We start from the raw sequence: 20,065 nt of genomic DNA on the forward strand, positions 1-20,065 counted from the left end.
AACGTTATAATAAGAAATTAGCGATTCTATGATCAGAATAAGAAAACCAGCTATTGTTTTTAATAATATTCTATTAAAAATAAATTCCTCCCACTCTAAAGTATATTTGTAATCATGACGTTATTGAAGTTCAGCCTTTTTTTACGTAATACTATCTCTTTCTTCAAAAACCAACAACTTTTTCCATCAAACAACAATTATATAAAATTCATTATTTTTCATTACTTATTAAAAAAAATATATATATATATATATCACTTAATTCAAATTTTATCTATTAAATCTTTATATTGATTTACTTATATATGATTAACATAACCTGAGAGCATGAATCAATGATTTGTGTAGAAGACTTTGTTAATGGGAAGTGGTTTTAACATAATTCTATCTCCGTACTGAATGAAGGTATTTCCAATGGTAACGAATCATGAAAAAACCTTAATATATAAATAAAGTATGATTAACAAGTTTTTAAAGGTTAGTATAAAAATGTCTAAATCCACTGTAAGACTGACGCCGTATATTATTTAATTGTACGAAGGATATTAAGATTCTTCGTTTTTATATCGATAACACAAGCTAATACAATTTAAAGAAACCACACTTGTGCTTGAAAAATAATTTTTAATTAATAATTGTTGACTTTTTAAATCATTTTATAATAAAATCCTTTACTACAGAATAAAAGGTGCACCTTTAGAAACTGCATTTTATAATTGGAGTTTAAAGTCCTGCATTATTTTAATGATATTAATTTGAAAAATCGACTGTATTTAACTTTTCAAAGCTATTTTTAAGAGAATAAAATCCTGGAGCTTCCGAAATCGTTATTAGCAAAAAAATTGACTGAAATCTTTTTCACAATAGGTGCCTTTACCTTAAGTGTTAACGACTTTTAAGATTTTCATTTAAATCTTACTTAAAACTATATTTTTAAGTATTACAATTTTTTGCATAACTAAGGCTACATACAATATTCATAAAGTATCTCAAAAAAGTTTGGATTTTTAGTAAAAAACTATGAAAAATTATTGGGATGGATTTTAAACTATAAGTCGTCTTTATTGATTCATTTTCATGAAAAATTTTATTTCGCAGGAGGACATTCATATAACGAGACACTCACCAACGGCACAAAAAATTACTTTAGATATAACAAGAAGTCATAAAGTTCCACAAACGGAAGAAATTGTTGCTGTAAATAGTGTTAACATATTAGTGAACGAAAGTGAAACAGTTGAAGCTGCAAGACCAGTGCAATCAGGTCTAGATGTTGCTCAAAAAACTGAAATAATTTTATCTGAGTTAGAAGATTTATTAACATCAGATACCAAACCAGACAGTAAAATAAGTGATGTAACTTACAAAGAATATGAGGGTCTCGAAATTGTAGAAGTTAATACACAAGATAAGGAAGGAATACTGAAAGAAAAAGAAAAACCATCAAAAAGTGAAGCAATCATCGGATATGATGTTAAAAAAGTTGTGACTAGTTTCGAAATTTTAAGTGACTACGGATTAGGAGACTTACCAGATGAAAATATAAAGTCCTTAGAGCCTAAAAGTACAGTATTGTCGTATCAGTCAACTCAAATTGAAGAAACAATAGTTCAAGAAAAAGAAGAACAATTTGCTGATGCTGAAGTTGTAGATAAAAAGGCTGGTATTAGTTTTGAAATTGATGAATCTTTAGTTGTTTCTACCGTTGATGCAGTAGAAAAAGAAATTGCCTTGCCAGATATTAAAAAATCAGAAACAAAATCCGCATCAACAATTATTTCAAGTCACTTAGTAGCTCAAGTAAGTGAAACCATACCGAGTACTGGTGTTCGTTCCTTGGAACTGATGAATACTGAAAAAACTTTCACTAAAATAGATCACATTCCTCATCATAGTATTCTTATGTCAGAAATATCTACTGAGGATAAAGAATCACCTCTTAACGACTTTATTCTACCGCAAAAGAAAAAATCTAATGTGATTTTTGAAGAAGGAGTAAGTTTACAAGTTATAGAAACAATTACTTCAGGTGACGAACCAAGACAATACTATAACGAAGAAAATATTACACAAACAGCTTCTAGTAGATACGAGGGTCACAAAGTAGCTGAATCAATGGTAATAACTCCCGAAAATGCAGTAGGCGATTTAACAGAGGTAATTCCAGACTTAGGCTCAGCATCAGAGCAACATACTTTGTTAGAGAGTATTATTCAAGAAGAAACAATAATTTCTGATAAGGAAAAAGAAATATCACAAAAAGAGAAATTATTAGGAAATAAAGCCAAGGTTGAAATTGTAGAAAGTATCGGCGTATCCTCGATATCAGAAGTGATTGTAGAAGCTAAAGAAGAAGATTTGGAAGTTTTTGAAAAATCAATGCCAAAATTCGTGCAGGTGAATTTATCTGGTCATAAAATTGCTGAGGTCTTAGAGATTGATGCAAATATTTATCCAGGAAATTTAAAAGAACAAAAACCAACATCTTTTTCAGCTGTAGAAAAATCCATTACTTTAGAAGTACCAGTAGTGGAAGTGATCGAAACTAATGAAAGTGAAAGCTATTTGAAGCCAGAAAAAAATTCTGATAAATTTAATGCTAATGCTGGAGTCGTAGAGGAAAAAAGTTTGATAATCTCATCGGTGATATTAGGGGATAAGGAGGATGTATATGAATTGGGAATAATGCCAAAATCTACATCTGCGAAACAAAATCTTGTTAGTGGACACCTTGTTCCAGAAGTTATGGAGTATACAATAAATCAAAATGCTAGTAAAATAGAAAGCGAAAAAGATTATGTAGTAAAAAATGCAAGTTGTATTGTTATGGAGCAAAATAGCCTACAGACATCTTTAACAGAGTCTCAAGTAGACATTTTTAATAAAGAAACATCGGAACTGTTTGATTTCAAAACTGCAAGTATGAAACAGGATGTAGTAGAAGGTGTAATTATAACCCAAAATACAATAGAAGAAAAAGAAAAAATACTTGATGAAACTATAACTGAAGCTGTACATCAAGCAGCATTGAATGTACAAGATTTACAACATGTAGAAGTATTTGAAATACTTCCTAAGGATAAAGAAGATACTTTTATATCAAAACCATCTTTTCAATGTATTGGTAATAGTGACTTTATCCCATTGTTACCTGTATCTGTATCTCAAATGATTTCTCAGGAGATCGAACCAGTTTTGTTTAACACGGATAAGCTAACAGTTCGAGTGGCAGAAAGTAAACTTGCACCAATCAATCAAAAAATTGCAGAAACAACTGAAGTTTCAACCTCAGTACACAGTGATATTTTTGAATCTGAAAAAGTTTGTCAAGAAAAAATAATAAAAATTACAACAGATGAATTCACAGCTTTGATGGTTTCTGAAACAATAGTAGAAGAAAGTGGTAGCAAATTAAAAGAGGAAAAACCTTTTGAAAAGTGTGCACAGTTAAATGTGATGGGTCAAGATATAGCAGAATCATCAGAGATATCAGCAATTTCTTCACTAGGTAATTTACCAGAAATAAAAACCCCTTTATCTGACAAAGGGGCAGTTAAAATTGAAATAAATTTACCTCTTCAAATAACTCAAGCAGTATCTGTAGAACAAGAAAATCCCTTACAAGGCTCAGATATCCCTACACATCAAAAAGCTAATACAACTTTACTTGGTAGAGAAGTTGCCGAAACTACGGAAGTATTACCGTTGGCAGTAACGAACGATTTCGACAAAAAATACGTTTATCAAGAATACACTGGAAAAGAAATACTGGACACCCAAAATCCTTTAATTATAAATGAGACTATACTTAATGAAAGTGAACAGATTTTAATAAATGAAAACATTCCTTGTTCTCAAAAAACGAAGACTAATATTGTCAGTACAGAAACAGCGGAAACTTTAGAAGTGTCAACAAACATAGGTGTTGAGAAAATTTTTGAGACTGCGATTCCGCAGGCACAAATTGGAAAAACAAATATCGAAACCTTAAAATCTGCTGTAACAACGCAAATAATTTCTCACGATGCTGAGGAAAATACTCCAGTCTCTGATGTACCACAAGTAGTGAGAACGGAATCAAAATTAGTTGAGAATGCTGCAATTCAAACTTTAGAAGTAACTTTTGCGAGAGATATAGAAAAGCTTAAACAAGATGTAGAAAATATAGAAAGAACAGGAAATGAAAAATTAGAAACTGTATCACCTTTAGTTATTTGTCAAACCTTAACAAATGAAACTCTTGATGTTCTACCAGCTTTAGCTATGCCAAGTATTAAAAAAGCTGATTTAAACATCGGTAGTAGAGACATCGCTGAAATATCTAAGGTGTTAGTTCTTGGTTTAACGCAAGAGCTAAAAAAATCTGAGGTACCTGATGAAATAACGTGCAAAGAAAAAATAGAAGCCTTTTCAACAGCACTAACTAGTCAGTGTACTATAAATGAATCAGAAATATCTATACCCGATGAAATGAGACCTGCAGAAAATTTTGCAACCTCTGATGTCAACAGTTATGAATTATTAGAGGTTACTGAAACGATACCATTAAATAATTTATTACCATTAGAACAAAAAAATTTTGAGAAGCAAAAAAGTAAAACATGTCTAGACTCCTTAAGCACAGTAACTGTTTCTGAAATCATGTGCAATGAACTGGAAAGCCTATTAACGAAAAAAAAAATTCCCATGTTATTGACTGCAGATTCACAAATAAAAGAAATAGAAACAACAGAAGTAACAGAAATCACTACTTCATTTTCAGTTGACCAATTGAAAGATTACGTTATCCCAGAATCACAAAAAGCAGTAGCGCAAATAAATGAAATGCCATATTTAAGTGTTACTCAAATAATTCCTACTGAGGCGGACAGTAAAACTGTTCCAGAAAAAGTACCAGAAAAAAGTATTGCTGTCGAAAGATTTAAGGAATACGAAACACTTGAAACCACAGAAGTGACAACTATTTCGGCGACCACAGATCTTCCCAGTAAAAATGTACCAGTCGCACTTACAGGTACAGCAAAAGTTGATTTTGAGAAATCTTTGATTGTCTCCCAAATTCAACCAAGTGAGCAAAGTGAAATTGTACAATTTCCAGAAGTACCTAATGTAAAAAAAGTTAACATAAATATTTCCAGTAAAGAAGTTGCTGAATCTTGTGAAGTATTATCAGTTATGGATACTAAAAATCTGGAAGATAATAAAAAAATAAAAGAAGAAGTTGCTATTATAAAATTACCTGAACATGAATCTACTCAAATAATAGAAGTTGTATCCTCCAATAGTGCAGATGATTTTTCTCTACCCAAATCATTATTGAGCCAAAATCTTGACAGCTCTTATCAAGAGTCATCCCCTATATTGATTATAGAAACATTCACTCATGAAAAAGAAGGAGTAATACTCACTACCAAAAAAACAGAAAAACAAGTAGCATCAATCGATATAAAAGGACAAAAAATCGCTGAAACTACAGAAATATTAACAGATACTAGTCTTGGTATCATCTACGAAACAGTTGCACCTGATCATCAAATTCTCACAGAGAATTTAAGTACCTTGCTTCCATTAAGACAAACATTTGTAAATGCTAACGAAGAAGGAATTGAGTTCAAAGATAAAAAAATGCCATCAGGAAGGTCAGCTTATATAAATTTACATGGAAACGAAAGCGCAGAAGTAACAGAAGTGATCAGTGTCATGAACGTCGAAAAAATAATAATACCTACAACTGATGTAAAACATAACAGTATATCAGAGCTTGAAGAATCATTTCCGTTAATAGTTTCAGAAACTGAGTTACGTGAAAGTGGAGAAGAAATTACTCCTAGCCACTTACCATTACAACAAAAGGTCGTAACATCATTTAGATACAACGAACCTACAGAAGTAACTGAAATAATAACAAACGATGACGTAAAAGAAATCGAATACATTTCCAAGTCACATGAGCATAAAGGAGAAGAGCAGTTACTAGAATTAAAATCAGTAACAGTTTACCAAACATTACCAAATGAAAAAGAAACAAAATTGTTTACATCACACGAAAAAGAACAAATTGCCCAAAAATTAATTTCTGAAAAGACAGCAATGACAGTAACAGAAACAAATACTGAAATAAATATCGAAAATATGAAAACAACATTATTACCAGCCTCAGAAACTGGCACTTCTAAAATGGATACGATGATACCACTGCATACATCAGAAGTGATATCAAATGACTCAGAATTTTGTTTCAAAAAAATGAATTCATCAAGAGTCGAAAAAATTGTACCAAAGATAGAAAAAAATGAGGCCGTAGGAATTTTAGAAGTTTATCAAATAACAAATGTTTCAACAATGACAGACAGTTTACAGCCTACAAAGAAAAATTTATTGATACAAATAGAAGAGGAAATAAAGAAGGTACCAGAAAAAACAGAAACCATGGCATTAGAAAACGTAGAAAACATTTTACAAAGTAAATCACCAGGTAAACAAGTAGGTAGGCTTGTTCAAGAAAATCTTCAAGTAATGACAATTTTAGAAACAACACCAACTGAAAAAGAAATAAGTATGCACAAAGAAGATACAAGAGAGAACCTTGCAAATATAATAATAGAAGGACGATTGGTACCACAAGTGAAAGAAACACTAGAATTCGTAAATACTAGTGAATTTTTAGGCACTACCTTACCACAAACAAGTGACGCTATATCAAAAATTATTGTTGTTGAAAGTATCGAAAGTAGTGCAGTAACACCCCTTGAAAAAGAAAAACCAATAAATTCAGAAGAGCAAATAACTGTCAAACATGCAAACTTACAACTTGAAAAGGCTGAAGGGGTATTTGTATCAGAAACGATTTTAGATGAAGAACTATTAAGTATAAAAGATCAATCAGTAAAAGAAACAAAAGTTCACGTTTCTTTTATTGATATCGCAGCAGCAGTAACGTCAGAAACAAAGCTGGAATCATTACCCACAGAAATCACACACAAAAAACCTATCACAGAAACAGCAAAAGAAGTAACAGACATTAAACATAGCATTATTTTATCAGAACAAAAATCTGAAGAAACTCAAATAGACATAAAACCCATTGAACAACATAAAATGAAAGCTGATATATCAGTAGAGATGAACCGTTTAAACACTATACGTAAGTATCTCATGTTGTAATTTAAAAAATATTTTAATCGTAATAGCATTAAAAATAACCATATACTTACTACAATACCATAAAAAAATAATATAAGAATAAGTATAAAAATGCATGATTCGATAGATTTACTTTAATGTAAAGTTTACTTTAAGCAAGAGTAAACATTTTATAATCATACTTTTTTCTAATTGAGCTTTTGCCATATTTAAATCAAACAACAAAAAAGTAAAAATGTATTAAGCAGATAAATAACAAAATTATTTGCCTTATACATAAAACAAAAACTTATAAAATTTATTTTACAACAATAAAAAAATTTTGATCTGATTGGTACCGAGGATACAATTACGCATAGACACAAAAGATCTTAACAAATCAGACCATTGTGGGCTCAATAATATAAACATCAATAGGTAAAAATCTTTGATACCATTTAATCAGTATGAAACTGTAAAAAAAATTGTGCATGTGTGCAAAAAATAAAAAATGAAAATGCATATACGTTAATTAGAATGCTGCAGTAGGAAATAAAGAAACTATAACATCGAAAAATATCATGTTAAAAACCAATGTAAAAGGTAACTAAAAAATTGTAACGGATACCAATAGCATTAAAAATCTAAGACCCACTACAATAATTGACATTGTCAAAAACCAACAACGTAAGCATTCAGACTAACGAAAAGGAAAGTCAATAAAAACTAACAATCAAAAAATCTACTGCATACATTCTCACATGACCAATATAAACAAATATATACAACATAATAAAACGTAACACGACTATCTAACATTTCAGAAACAACAAAAAATGAAGAAAAATGGTATAAAACACGTACACAAAATCAACCAGAAAACGCACACACACCCATGCCACAACAAAATAAAGAACAAGAAACTGTAGTAACAGAGGAGTATACGACAACGTTTGAGAGCGACAAAAATAAAGGAAATAAGCAAAGAAAGACAAAAAAAACAATAATTAAAAATATAAACAAAAAAGAAGGAAAAGATAGTACAATAATAATTGAAGAAGAAATAGACATAGATGAAATCAAATCACCATTTCAATCCGCAGAGAGCTTATTAAACATAGAAGAAGTATGCGAAAATGCTGATTCGGAAACAAAATCAGAAAATACGGAAGAACCTTCAAAACCAGATTATCTTGCTTCCAACACTAACCTCTTCCTTGAGCAGACAAGTTGTGTTTTACAGGATGCCAATAGAGGCCCATCAAAAAATATTAGTGCAGAACAAGTAAAACCACCAGTCACGAAAGATCACAAAACTCCTGTGGAAGACGTTATGCTTGAAAAAACCACTTACCTTATACCAATTGCTAAAGAAAAGCCTACTGACGATAAAATAACAAAACAGGTAACTGTATCAGAAACTTTAACGCCTAATAGTAAAAACGTTAAAATGACGAAGAAGACACTTACGAGAAATGAAGGCGAAAAGCAGCAAGTGACCGAAATTGTTACAGTCGAAAAAGAAGGGAAATCTCCTGTTACGACTGTTCATGAAGTACCAAAAGGAGTTGGGTTTGACGGAACAACTGGTCTCCTTCCTGTAACAGAGCACGAGACTTCTGCAGAATGTAAGGAGGTAATGGAAAAAGTGACTGTGGTGCAGAAAACAACGCCTGAAGGCAAAGACGTGAAAACCACAAAGAAAAAAGTGTCCCACAAAAAAGGCAAAAAACAACAAGTTACAGACATTGTCACGAACGAAGAAGAAGGAAAGCAACATGTCACTACAGTTCAAGAAGAACCTGTCGAAGACGTGCTTACGGAGACAACTTGTCTTTTACCAGTTGCTGAAGAAAAGCCGTCTGACGATATAATTACGGAACAGGTTACTGTATCAAAAACCTTAACGCCAGATGGCAGGGACGTTAAAATTACAAAGAAGACACTTACAGAAAAAAGGGGCAAGAAGCAGCAAGTAACCAAAATTGTTACAGTCGAAGAAAAAGGAAAATCTCCTGTTACGACAGTTCATAAAGTACCAGAAGAAGTTGTGTTTGACGAAATAACTGGTATCCTTCTTGTACCAGAGTACGAGACACCTGCAGAAAGTAAAGATGTAAGGGAACAAGTGACTGTGGTCCAAGAAAATATGCCTAAAGGTAAAGACGTGAAAACGACGAAGAAGAAAGTGACGCACAAAAAAGACAAAAAACAAAATACAGAAATTGTCACTGTCGACGAAGATCGCAAGGCACCTGTCACTATAGTTCATGAAGTTCCTGTCGAAGACATGCTTGAGAAGACAACTTGTCTTTTACCGGTTGCTGGAGAGAAGCCATCTGAAGACGTTATTACAGAACACATTACTGTATCAGAAACTTCAACGCCTGATGACAAGGACGTTAAAATTACAAAGAAGACACTTACGGAAAAAAAGGGCAAAAAGCAGCAAGTGACCAAAATTGTTACAGTCGAAGAAGAAGGAAAATCTCCTGTTACGACTGTTTACGAAGTACCAGGTGTAAATGTGTTGGACGGAACAACTAGTCTCCTTCCTGTAACAGAGTACGAGACACCTGCAGAAAGTGAGGAGGTAAAGGAACAAGTAACAGTGGTCCATGAAACAACGCCTGAAGGCAAAGACGTGAAAACAACAAAAAAGAAAGTGACGCACAAAAAAGGCAAAAAAAAACAAGTAACAGAGATTGTCACGGTCGAAGAAGAAGGAAAGCGACCTGTCACTAAAGTTCAAGAAGTTCCTGTCGAAGACGTGCTGAAGGGGACAACTTGTCTTTTACCAGTTGCTAAAGAAAAGCCGTCTGACGATATAATCACGGAACAAGTTACTGTATCAAAAACCTTAACGCCAGATGGCAAGGACGTTAAAATTACAAAGAAGACACTTACAAAAGTAAGGGGCAAGAAGCAGCAAGTAACCGAAATTGTTACAGTCGAAGAAGAAGGAAAATCCCCTGTTACGACTGTTCACGAAGTACCAGAAGAAGTTGTGTTTGACGAAACAACTGGTCTTCTTCCTGTAACAGAGTACGAGACACCTGAAGAAAGTGAGGAGGTCAAGGAACAAGTGACTGTGGTGCAAGAAACAACGCCTGAAGGCAAAGACGTGAAAATAACAAAGAAGAAAGTAACGCACAAAAAAGGCAAAAAACAACAAGTTACAGAAATTGTCGCTGTCGAAGAAGATGGAAAGCCACCCGTCACTACAGTTTTCGAAGTTCCTGTCGAAGATATGCTTGAGGAGACAACTTGTCATTTACCAGTTGCTAAAGTGAAGCCGTCTGAAGATGTCATCACGGAACGGGTTGATGTATCAGAAACTTTAACGCCTGATGGCAAAGACGTTAAAATTACAAAGAAGACACTTACGAGACAAAGGGGCAAGAAGCAGCAAGTAACCGAAATTGTTACAGTCGAAGAAGAAGGAAAATCCCCTGTTACGACTGTTCACGAAGTACCAGAAGAAGTTGGGTTTGACGAAACAACTGGTCTTCTTCCTGTAACAGAGTACGAGACACCTGAAGAAAGTGAGGAGGTCAAGGAACAAGTGACTGTGGTGCAAGAAACAACGCCTGAAGGCAAAGACGTGAAAATAACAAAGAAGAAAGTAACGCACAAAAAAGGCAGAAAACAACAAGTTACAGAAATTGTCACTGTCGAAGAAGATGGGAAGCAACCTGTCACTACAGTTTTCGAAGTTCCTGTTGAAGATATGCTTGATAAGACAATTTGTCTTCTACCGGTTGCTGAAGTGAAGCCGTCTGAAGATGTAATCACAGAACGGGTAACTGTATCAGAAACTTCGACGCCTGATGGCAACGAAGTTAAAATTACAAAGAAGAAACTGACAAGAAAAAAAAGGAACAAGGAGCAAGTGACCGAAATTGTTACAATTAAAGAAGAAGAAAAATCTCCTGTTATGCCTGTTTATGAAGTTCCAGAAACAGAAAATGTGTTTGACGAAGCTACTGGTCTTCTCCCTGTGACAGAGTACGGGACAACTGCAGAAAGTGAAGAGGTAAGGGAACAAGTTACTGTGGTGCATGAGACAACGCCTGAAGGCAAAGACGTTAAATCAACAAAAAAGAAAGTGACGCACAAAGAAGACAAAAAACAAGTTACAGAAATGGTCACTGTCGAAGAAGATGGGAAGCCACCTGTCACTACAGTTTACGAAGTTCCTGTCGAAGACATGCTTGAGGAGACAACTTGTCTTTTACCGGTTGCTGAAGAAAAGACGTCTGAAGACGTAATCACAGAACGGGTTACTGTATCAGAAACTTCGACGCCTGATGGCAACGAAGTTAAAATTACAAAGAAGAAACTGACAAGAAAAAAAGGCAACAAGGAGCAAGTGACCGAAATTGTTACAATCAAAGAAGAAGAAAAATCTCCTGTTATGCCTGTTTATGAAGTTCCAGAAACAATAAATGTGTTTGACGAAGCTACTGGTCTTCTCCCTGTGACAGAGTACGGGACAACTGCAGAAAGTGAAGAGGTAAGGGAACAAGTTACTGTGGTGCAAGAGACAACGCCTGAAGGCAAAGACGTGAAATCAACAAAAAAAAAAGTGACGCACAAAGAAGACAAAAAACAAGTTACAGAAATTGTCACTGTCGAAGAAGATGGGAAGCCACCTGTCACTACAGTTTACGAAGTTCCTGTCGAAGACATGCTTGAGGAGACAACTTGTCTTTTACCAGTTGCTGGAGAGAAACCATCTGAAGACGTTAATACGGATTTAATTACTGTTTCAGAAACTTTAACGCCTGAGGGCAAAGACGTTAAAATAACAAAGAAGACAATTACGAGAAAAAAGGGCAAAAAGCAGCAAGTAACCGAAATTGTTACAGTCGAAGAAGAAGGAAAATCTCCTGTCACGACTGTTCATGAAGTACCAGAAGAAGTTGTGTTTGATGAAACGACTGGTCTCCTTCCTGTAACAGAGTACAAGACACCTGCAGAAAGTAAAGAGGTAAGGGAACAAGTGACTGTGGTGCCAAAAACAACGCCTGAAGGCAAAGACGTGAAAATAACAAAGAAGAAATTGACGCACAAAATAGGTAAAAAATCACAAGTTACAGAAATAGTCACTGTCGACGAAGATGGGAAGCCACCTGTCACTACAGATTTCGAAGTTCCTGTCGAAGAGATGCTTGAGGAGACAATTTGTATTCTACCAGTTGCTGGAGAGAAGCCATCTGAAGACGTTATTACGGAACAGATTACTATATCAGAACCTTCAACGCCTGATAGCAAAGACGTAAAAATTACAAAGAAGACACTTACAGAACAAAGGGGCAAGAATCAGCGAGTGACTGAAAATGTTACAGTCGAAGAAGAGAGAAAATCTCCTGTTACGACTGTTCACGAAGTACCAGAAGAAGTTGTGTTTGACGAAACAACTGGTCTCCTTCCTGTAACAGAGTACGAGACACCTGCAGAAAGTGAGGAGGTTAATAAACAAGTGACTGTGCTGCAAAAAACAACGCCTGAAGGCAAGGACGTGAAAATAACAAAGAAGAAAGTGACGCACAAAAAAGGCAAAAAACAACAAGTTGCAGAAATTGTCACTGTCGACGAAGATGGAAAGCCACCTGTCACTACAGTTTACGAAGTTCCTGTCGAAGACATGCTTGAGAAGACAACTTGTCTTTTACTGGTTGCTGGAGAGAAGCCATCTGAAGACGTTATTACGGAACAGATTACTGTATCAAAAACTTTAACGCCTGACGGCAAAGACGTTAAAATTACAAAGAAGACACTTACAGAAAAAAGAGGCAAGAAGCAGCAAGTGACCAAAAATGTTACAGTCGAAGAGGAAGGAAAATCTCCTGTTACGACTGTTCATGAAGTACCAGAAGAAGTTGTGTTTGATAAAACGACTGGTCTCCTTACTGTAACAAAGTACGAGACACCTGCAGAAAATGAAGAGGTAAGGGAACAAGTGACTGTGGTCCAAGAAACAATGCCTGAAGGCAAAGACGTAAAAACGACAACGAAGAAAGTGACGCACAAAATAGGCAAAAAACCACAAGTTACAGAAATTGTCACTGTCGAAGAAGATGGAAAGCCACCCGTCACTACAGTTTTCGAAGTTCCTGTCGAAGATATGCTTGAGGAGACAACTTGTCATTTACCAGTTGCTAAAGTGAAGCCGTCTGAAGATGTCATCACGGAACGGGTTGATGTATCAGAAACTTTAACGCCTGATGGCAAAGACGTTAAAATAACAAAGAAGACACTTACGAGACAAAGGGGCAAAAAGCGGCAAGTGACTGAAATTGTCACAGTCGAAGAAGAAATAAAATCTCCTGTTACGACTGTTCACGAAGTGCCAAAAGAAGTTGGGTTTAATGAAACAACCGGTGTTCTTCCTGTAACAGAGTACGAGACACCTGCAGAAAGTGAGGAGGTAAAGGAACAAGTTACTGTGGTGCAAGAAACAACGCCTGAAGGCAAAGACATGAAAACAACAAAGAAGAAAGTGACGCACAAAAAAGGCAAAAAACAACAAGTTACAGAAATTGCCACTGTTGAAGAAGATAGGAAGCCACCTGTCACTACAGTTTACGAAGTTCCTGTCATAGATATGCTTGAGGAGACAACTTGTCTTTTACCGGTCGCTGGAGAGAAGCCATCTGAAGTCGTGATTACAGAACAGATTACTGTATCAGAAACTTCAACGCCTGATTGCAAAGACCTTAAAATTACAAAGAAGACACTTACAGGGAAAAGAGGCAAGAAGCAGCAAGTGACCAAAATTGTTACAGTCGAAGAGGAAGATAAATCTGCTGTTACGACTGTTCATGAAGTACCAGAAGAAGTTGTGTTTGATAAAACGACTGGTCTCCTTACTGTAACAGAGTACGAGACACCTGCAGAAAATGAAGAGGTAAGGAAACAAGTAACTGTGGTCCAAGAAACAATGCCTGAAGGCAAAGACGTAAAAACGACAAAGAAGAAAGTGACGCACAAAATAGGCAAAAAACCACAAGTTACAGAAATTGTCACTGTCGAAGAAGATGGGAAGCCGCCTGCCACTATAGTTCATGAAGTTCCTGTTGAAGACATTCTTGAGGAGACAACTTGTCTTTTACCGGTTGCTGAAGAAAAGACGTCTGAAGACGTAATCACAGATCGGGTTACTGTATCAGAAACTTCAACGCCTGATGGCAAGAACGTTAAAATGACAAAGAGGACACTTACAAAAGTGAGGGGCAAGAAGCAGCAAGTAACCGAAATTGTTACAGTCGAAGAAGAAGGAAAATCCTCTGTTACGACTGTTCACGAAGTACCAGAAGAAGTTGGGTTTGACGAAACAACTGGTCTTCTTCCTGTAACAGAGTACGAGACACCTGAAGAAAGTGAGGAGGTCAAGGAACAAGTGACTGTGGTGCAAGAAACAACGCCTGAAGGCAAAGACGTGAAAATAACAAAGAAGAAAGTAACGCACAAAAAAGGCAAAAAACAACAAGTTACAGAAATTGTCACTGTCGCAGAAGATGGAAAGCCACCCGTCACTACAGTTTTCGAAGTTCCTGTCGAAGATATGCTTGAGGAGACAACTTGTCATTTACCAGTTGCTAAAGTGAAGCCGTCTGAAGATGTCATCACGGAACGGGTTGATGTATCAGAAACTTTAACGCCTGATGGCAAAGACGTTAAAATTACAAAGAAGACACTTACGAGACAAAGGGGCAAAAAGCGGCAAGTGACTGAAATTGTCACAGTCGAAGAAGAAGGAAAATCTCCTGTTACGACTGTTCACGAAGTACCAGAAGAAGTTGGGTTTAATGAAACAACCGATGTTCTTCCTGTAACAGAGTATGAGACACCTGCAGAAAGTGAGGAGGTAAAGGAACAAGTTACTGTGGTGCAAGAAACAACGCCTGAAGGCAAAGACGTAAAAACGACAAAGAAGAAAGTGACGCACAAAATAGGCAAAAAACCACAAGTTACAGAAATTGTCACTGTCGAAGAAGATGGGAAGCCGCCTGCCACTATAGTTCATGAAGTTCCTGTTGAAGACATTCTTGAGGAGACAACTTGTCTTTTACCGGTTGCTGAAGAAAAGACGTCTGAAGACGTAATCACAGATCGGGTTACTGTATCAGAAACTTCAACGCCTGATGGCAAGAACGTTAAAATGACAAAGAGGACACTTACAAAAGTGAGGGGCAAGAAGCAGCAAGTAACCGAAATTGTTACAGTCGAAGGAGAAGGAAAATCCCCTGTTACGACTGTTCACGAAGTACCAGAAGAAGTTGGGTTTGACGAAACAACTGGTCTTCTTCCTGTAACAGAGTACGAGACACCTGAAGAAAGTGAGGAGGTCAAGGAACAAGTGACTGTGGTGCAAGAAACAACGCCTGAAGGCAAAGACGTGAAAATAACAAAGAAGAAAGTAACGCACAAAAAAGGCAAAAAACAACAAGTTACAGAAATTGTCACTGTCGAAGAAGATGGAAAGCCACCCGTCACTACAGTTTTCGAAGTTCCTGTCGAAGATATGCTTGAGGAGACAACTTGTCATTTACCAGTTGCTAAAGTGAAGCCGTCTGAAGATGTCATCACGGAACGGGTTGATGTATCAGAAACTTTAACGCCTGATGGCAAAGACGTTAAAATTACAAAGAAGACACTTACGAGACAAAGGGGCAAAAAGCGGCAAGTGACTGAAATTGTCACAGTCGAAGAAGAAGGAAAATCTCCTGTTACGACTGTTCACGAAGTACCAGAAGAAGTTGGGTTTAATGAAACAACCGGTGTTCTTCCTGTAACAGAGTACGAGACACCTGCAGAAAGTGAGGAGGTAAAGAAACAAGTTACTGTGGTGCAAGAAACAACGCCTGAAGGCAAAGACGTAAAAACGACAAAGAAGAAAGTGACGCACAAAATAGGCAAAAAACCACAAGTTACAGAAATTGTCACTGTCAAAGAAGATGGGAAGCCGCCTGCCACTATAGTTCATGAAGTTCCTGTTGAAGACATTCTTGAGGAGACAACTTGTCTTTTACCGGTTGCTGAAGAAAAGACGTCTGAAGACGTAATCACAGATCGGGTTACTGTATCAGAAACTTCAACGCCTGATGGCAAGAACGTTAAAATGACAAAGAGGACACTTACAAAAGTGAGGGGCAAGAAGCAGCAAGTAACCGAAATTGTTACAGTCGAAGAAGAAGGAAAATCCCCTGTTACGACTGTTCACGAAGTACCAGAAGAAGTTGGGTTTGACGAAACAACTGGTCTTCTTCCTGTAACAGAGTACGAGACACCTGAAGAAAGTGAGGAGGTCAAGGAACAAGTGACTGTGGTGCAAGAAACAACGCCTGAAGGCAAAGACGTGAAAATAACAAAGGAGAAAGTAACGCACAAAAAAGGCAAAAAACAACAAGTTACAGAAATTGTCACTGTCGAAGAAGATGGAAAGCCACCCGTCACTACAGTTTTCGAAGTTCCTGTCGAAGATATGCTTGAGGAGACAACTTGTCTTTTACCAGTTGCTAAAGTGAAGCCGTCTGAAGATGTCATCACGGAACGGGTTGATGTATCAGAAACTTTAACGCCTGATGGCAAAGACGTTAAAATTACAAAGAAGACACTTACGAGACAAAGGGGCAAAAAGCGGCAAGTGACTGAAATTGTCACAGTCGAAGAAGAAGGAAAATCTCCTGTTACGACTGTTCACGAAGTCCCAGAAGAAGTTGGGTTTAATGAAACAACCGGTGTTCTTCTTGTAACAGAGTACGAGACACCTGCAGAAAGTGAGGAGGTAAAGGAACAAATTACTGTGGTGCAAGAAACAACGTCTGAAGGTAAAGACATGAAAACAACAAAGAAGAAAGTGACGCACAAACTAGGCAAAAAACAACAAGTTACAGAAATTGCCTTTGTTGAAGAAGATGGGAAGCCACCTGTCACTACAGTTTACGAAGTTCCTGTCATAGACATGCTTGAGGAGACAACTTGTCTTTTACCGGTTGCTGAAGAAAAGACGTCTAAAGACGTAATCACAGATCGGGTTACTGTATCAGAAACTTCAACACCTGATGGCAAGAACGTTAAAATGACAAAGAGGACACTTACAAAAGTGAGGGGCAAGAACCAGCGAGTGACTGAAATTGTTACATTTGAAGAAGAAGGAAAATCCCCTGTAACGACTGTTAACGAAGTACCAGAAGAAGTTGGGTTTGACGAAACAACTGGTCTTCTTCCTGTAACAGAGTACGAGACACCTGAAGAAAGTAAGGAGGTCAAGGAACAAGTGACTGTGGTGCAAGAAACAACGCCTGAAGGCAAAGACGTAAAAATAACAAAGAAGAAAGTGACGCACAAAAAAGGCAAAAAACAACAGGTTACAGAAATTGTCACTGTCGAAGAAGATGGAAAGCCACCCGTCACTACAGTTTTCGAAGTTCCTGTCGAAGATATGCTTGAGGAGACAACTTGTCATTTACCAGTTGCTAAAGTGAAGCCGTCTGAAGATGTCATCACGGAACGGGTTGATGTATCAGAAACTTTAACGCCTGATGGCAAAGACGTTAAAATTACAAAGAAGACACTTACGAGACAAAGGGGCAAAAAGCGGCAAGTGACTGAAATTGTCACAGTCGAAGAAGAAGGAAAATCTCCTGTTACAACTGTTCACGAAGTGCCAGAAGAAGTTGGGTTTAATGAAACAACCGGTGTTCTTCCTGTAACAGAGTACGAGACACCTGCAGAAAGTGAGGAGGTAAAGGAACAAGTTACTGTGGTGCAAGAAACAACGCCTGAAGGCAAAGACATGAAAACAACAAAGAAGAAAGTGACGCACAAAAAAGGCAAAAAACAACAAGTTACAGAAATTGCCACTGTTGAAGAAGATAGGAAGCCACCTGTCACTACAGTTTACGAAGTTCCTGTCATAGACATGCTTGAGGAGACAACTTGTCTTTTACCGGTCGCTGGAGAGAAGTCATCTGAAGTCGTGATTACAGAACAGATTACTGTATCAGAAACTTCAACGCCTGATTGCAAAGACCTTAAAATTACAAAGAAGACACTTACAGGAAAAAGAGGCAAGAAGCAGCAAGTGACCAAAATTGTTACAGTCGAAGAGGAAGGAAAATCTTCTGTTACGACTGTTCATGAAGTACCAGAAGAAGTTGTGTTTGATAAAACGACTGGTCTCCTTACTGTAACAGAGTACGAGACACCTGAAGAAAGTGAGGAGGTCAAGGAACAAGTGACTGTGGTGCAAGAAACAACGCCTGAAGGCAAAGACGTGAAAATAACAAAGAAGAAAGTAACGCACAAAAAAGGCAAAAAACAACAAGTTACAGAAATTGTCACTGTCGAAGAAGATGGAAAGCCACCCGTCACTACAGTTTTCGAAGTTCCTGTCGAAGATATGCTTGAGGAGACAACTTGTCATTTACCAGTTGCTAAAGTGAAGCCGTCTGAAGATGTCATCACGGAACGGGTTGATGTATCAGAAACTTTAACGCCTGATGGCAAAGACGTTAAAATTACAAAGAAGACACTTACGAGACAAAGGGGCGAAAAGCGGCAAGTGACTGAAATTGTCACAGTCGAAGAAGAAGGAAAATCTCCTGTTACGACTGTTCACGAAGTACCAGAAGAAGTTGGGTTTAATGAAACAACCGATGTTCTTCCTGTAACAGAGTACGAGACACCTGCAGAAAATGAAGAGGTAAGGGAACAAGTAACTGTGGTCCAAGCAACAATGCCTGAAGGCAAAGACGTAAAAACGACAAAGAAGAAAGTGACGCACAAAATAGGCAAAAAACCACAAGTTACAGAAATTGTCACTGTCGAAGAAGATGGGAAGCCGCCTGCCACTATAGTTCATGAAGTTCCTGTTGAAGACATTCTTGAGGAGACAACTTGTCTTTTACCGGTTGCTGAAGAAAAGACGTCTGAAGACGTAATCACAGATCGGGTTACTGTATTAGAAACTTTAACGCCTGATGGCAAGAACGTTAAAATGACAAAGAGGACACTTACAAAAGTGAGGGGCAAGAAGCAGCAAGTAACCGAAATTGTTACAGTCGAAGAAGAAGGAAAATCCCCTGTTACGACTGTTCACGAAGTACCAGAAGAAGTTGGGTTTGACGAAACAACTGGTCTTCTTCCTGTAACAGAGTACGAGACACCTGAAGAAAGTGAGGAGGTCAAGGAACAAGTGACTGTGGTGCAAGAAACAACGCCTGAAGGCAAAGACGTGAAAATAACAAAGAAGAAAGTAACGCACAAAAAAGGCAAAAAACAACAAGTTACAGAAATTGTCGCTGTCGAAGAAGATGGAAAGCCACCCGTCACTACAGTTTTCGAAGTTCCTGTCGAAGATATGCTTGAGGAGACAACTTGTCATTTACCAGTTGCTAAAGTGAAGCCGTCTGAAGATGTCATCACGGAACGGGTTGATGTATCAGAAACTTTAACGCCTGATGGCAAAGACGTTAAAATTACAAAGAAGACACTTACGAGACAAAGGGGCAAAAAGCGGCAAGTGACTGAAATTGTCACAGTCGAAGAAGAAGGAAAATCTCCTGTTACGACTGTTCACGAAGTACCAGAAGAAGTTGGGTTTAATGAAACAACCGGTGTTCTTCCTGTAACAGAGTACGAGACACCTGCAGAAAGTGAGGAGGTAAAGGAACAAGTTACTGTGGTGCAAGAAACAACGCCTGAAGGCAAAGACATGAAAACAACAAAGAAGAAAGTGACGCACAAAAAAGGCAAAAAACAACAAGTTACAGAAATTGCCACTGTTGAAGAAGATAGGAAGCCACCTGTCACTACAGTTTACGAAGTTCCTGTCATAGACATGCTTGAGGAGACAACTTGTCTTTTACCGGTCGCTGGAGAGAAGTCATCTGAAGTCGTGATTACAGAACAGATTACTGTATCAGAAACTTCA

General features: G+C 37.0%; 1 protein-coding gene across 1 annotated transcript in view; it reads left to right on the top strand.

The window, feature by feature from the left end:
* The window catches only part of LOC106636123 (uncharacterized), a 68,802-nt gene that overhangs the window by 22,338 nt on the left and 26,399 nt on the right, over window positions 1-20,065 (top strand). Inside the window, exons 15-23 of the mRNA XM_089592121.1 lie at window positions 1,099-4,426; window positions 4,703-7,144; window positions 8,226-11,257; window positions 11,492-11,710; window positions 11,942-13,751; window positions 13,956-16,027; window positions 16,259-17,017; window positions 17,252-17,963; window positions 18,201-19,883. Coding sequence (XP_089448247.1) covers window positions 1,099-4,426; window positions 4,703-7,144; window positions 8,226-11,257; window positions 11,492-11,710; window positions 11,942-13,751; window positions 13,956-16,027; window positions 16,259-17,017; window positions 17,252-17,963; window positions 18,201-19,883 — 16,057 coding nt within the window. The remainder of the gene's footprint in view (window positions 1-1,098; window positions 4,427-4,702; window positions 7,145-8,225; window positions 11,258-11,491; window positions 11,711-11,941; window positions 13,752-13,955; window positions 16,028-16,258; window positions 17,018-17,251; window positions 17,964-18,200; window positions 19,884-20,065) is intronic.

The sequence above is a fragment of the Copidosoma floridanum genome, unplaced genomic scaffold (genome assembly GCF_036245765.1).
Source record: "Copidosoma floridanum isolate Cflo_tuat_1 unplaced genomic scaffold, Cflo_Japanese_pri ptg000014l, whole genome shotgun sequence".
Classification (NCBI taxonomy): domain Eukaryota; kingdom Metazoa; phylum Arthropoda; class Insecta; order Hymenoptera; family Encyrtidae; genus Copidosoma; species Copidosoma floridanum.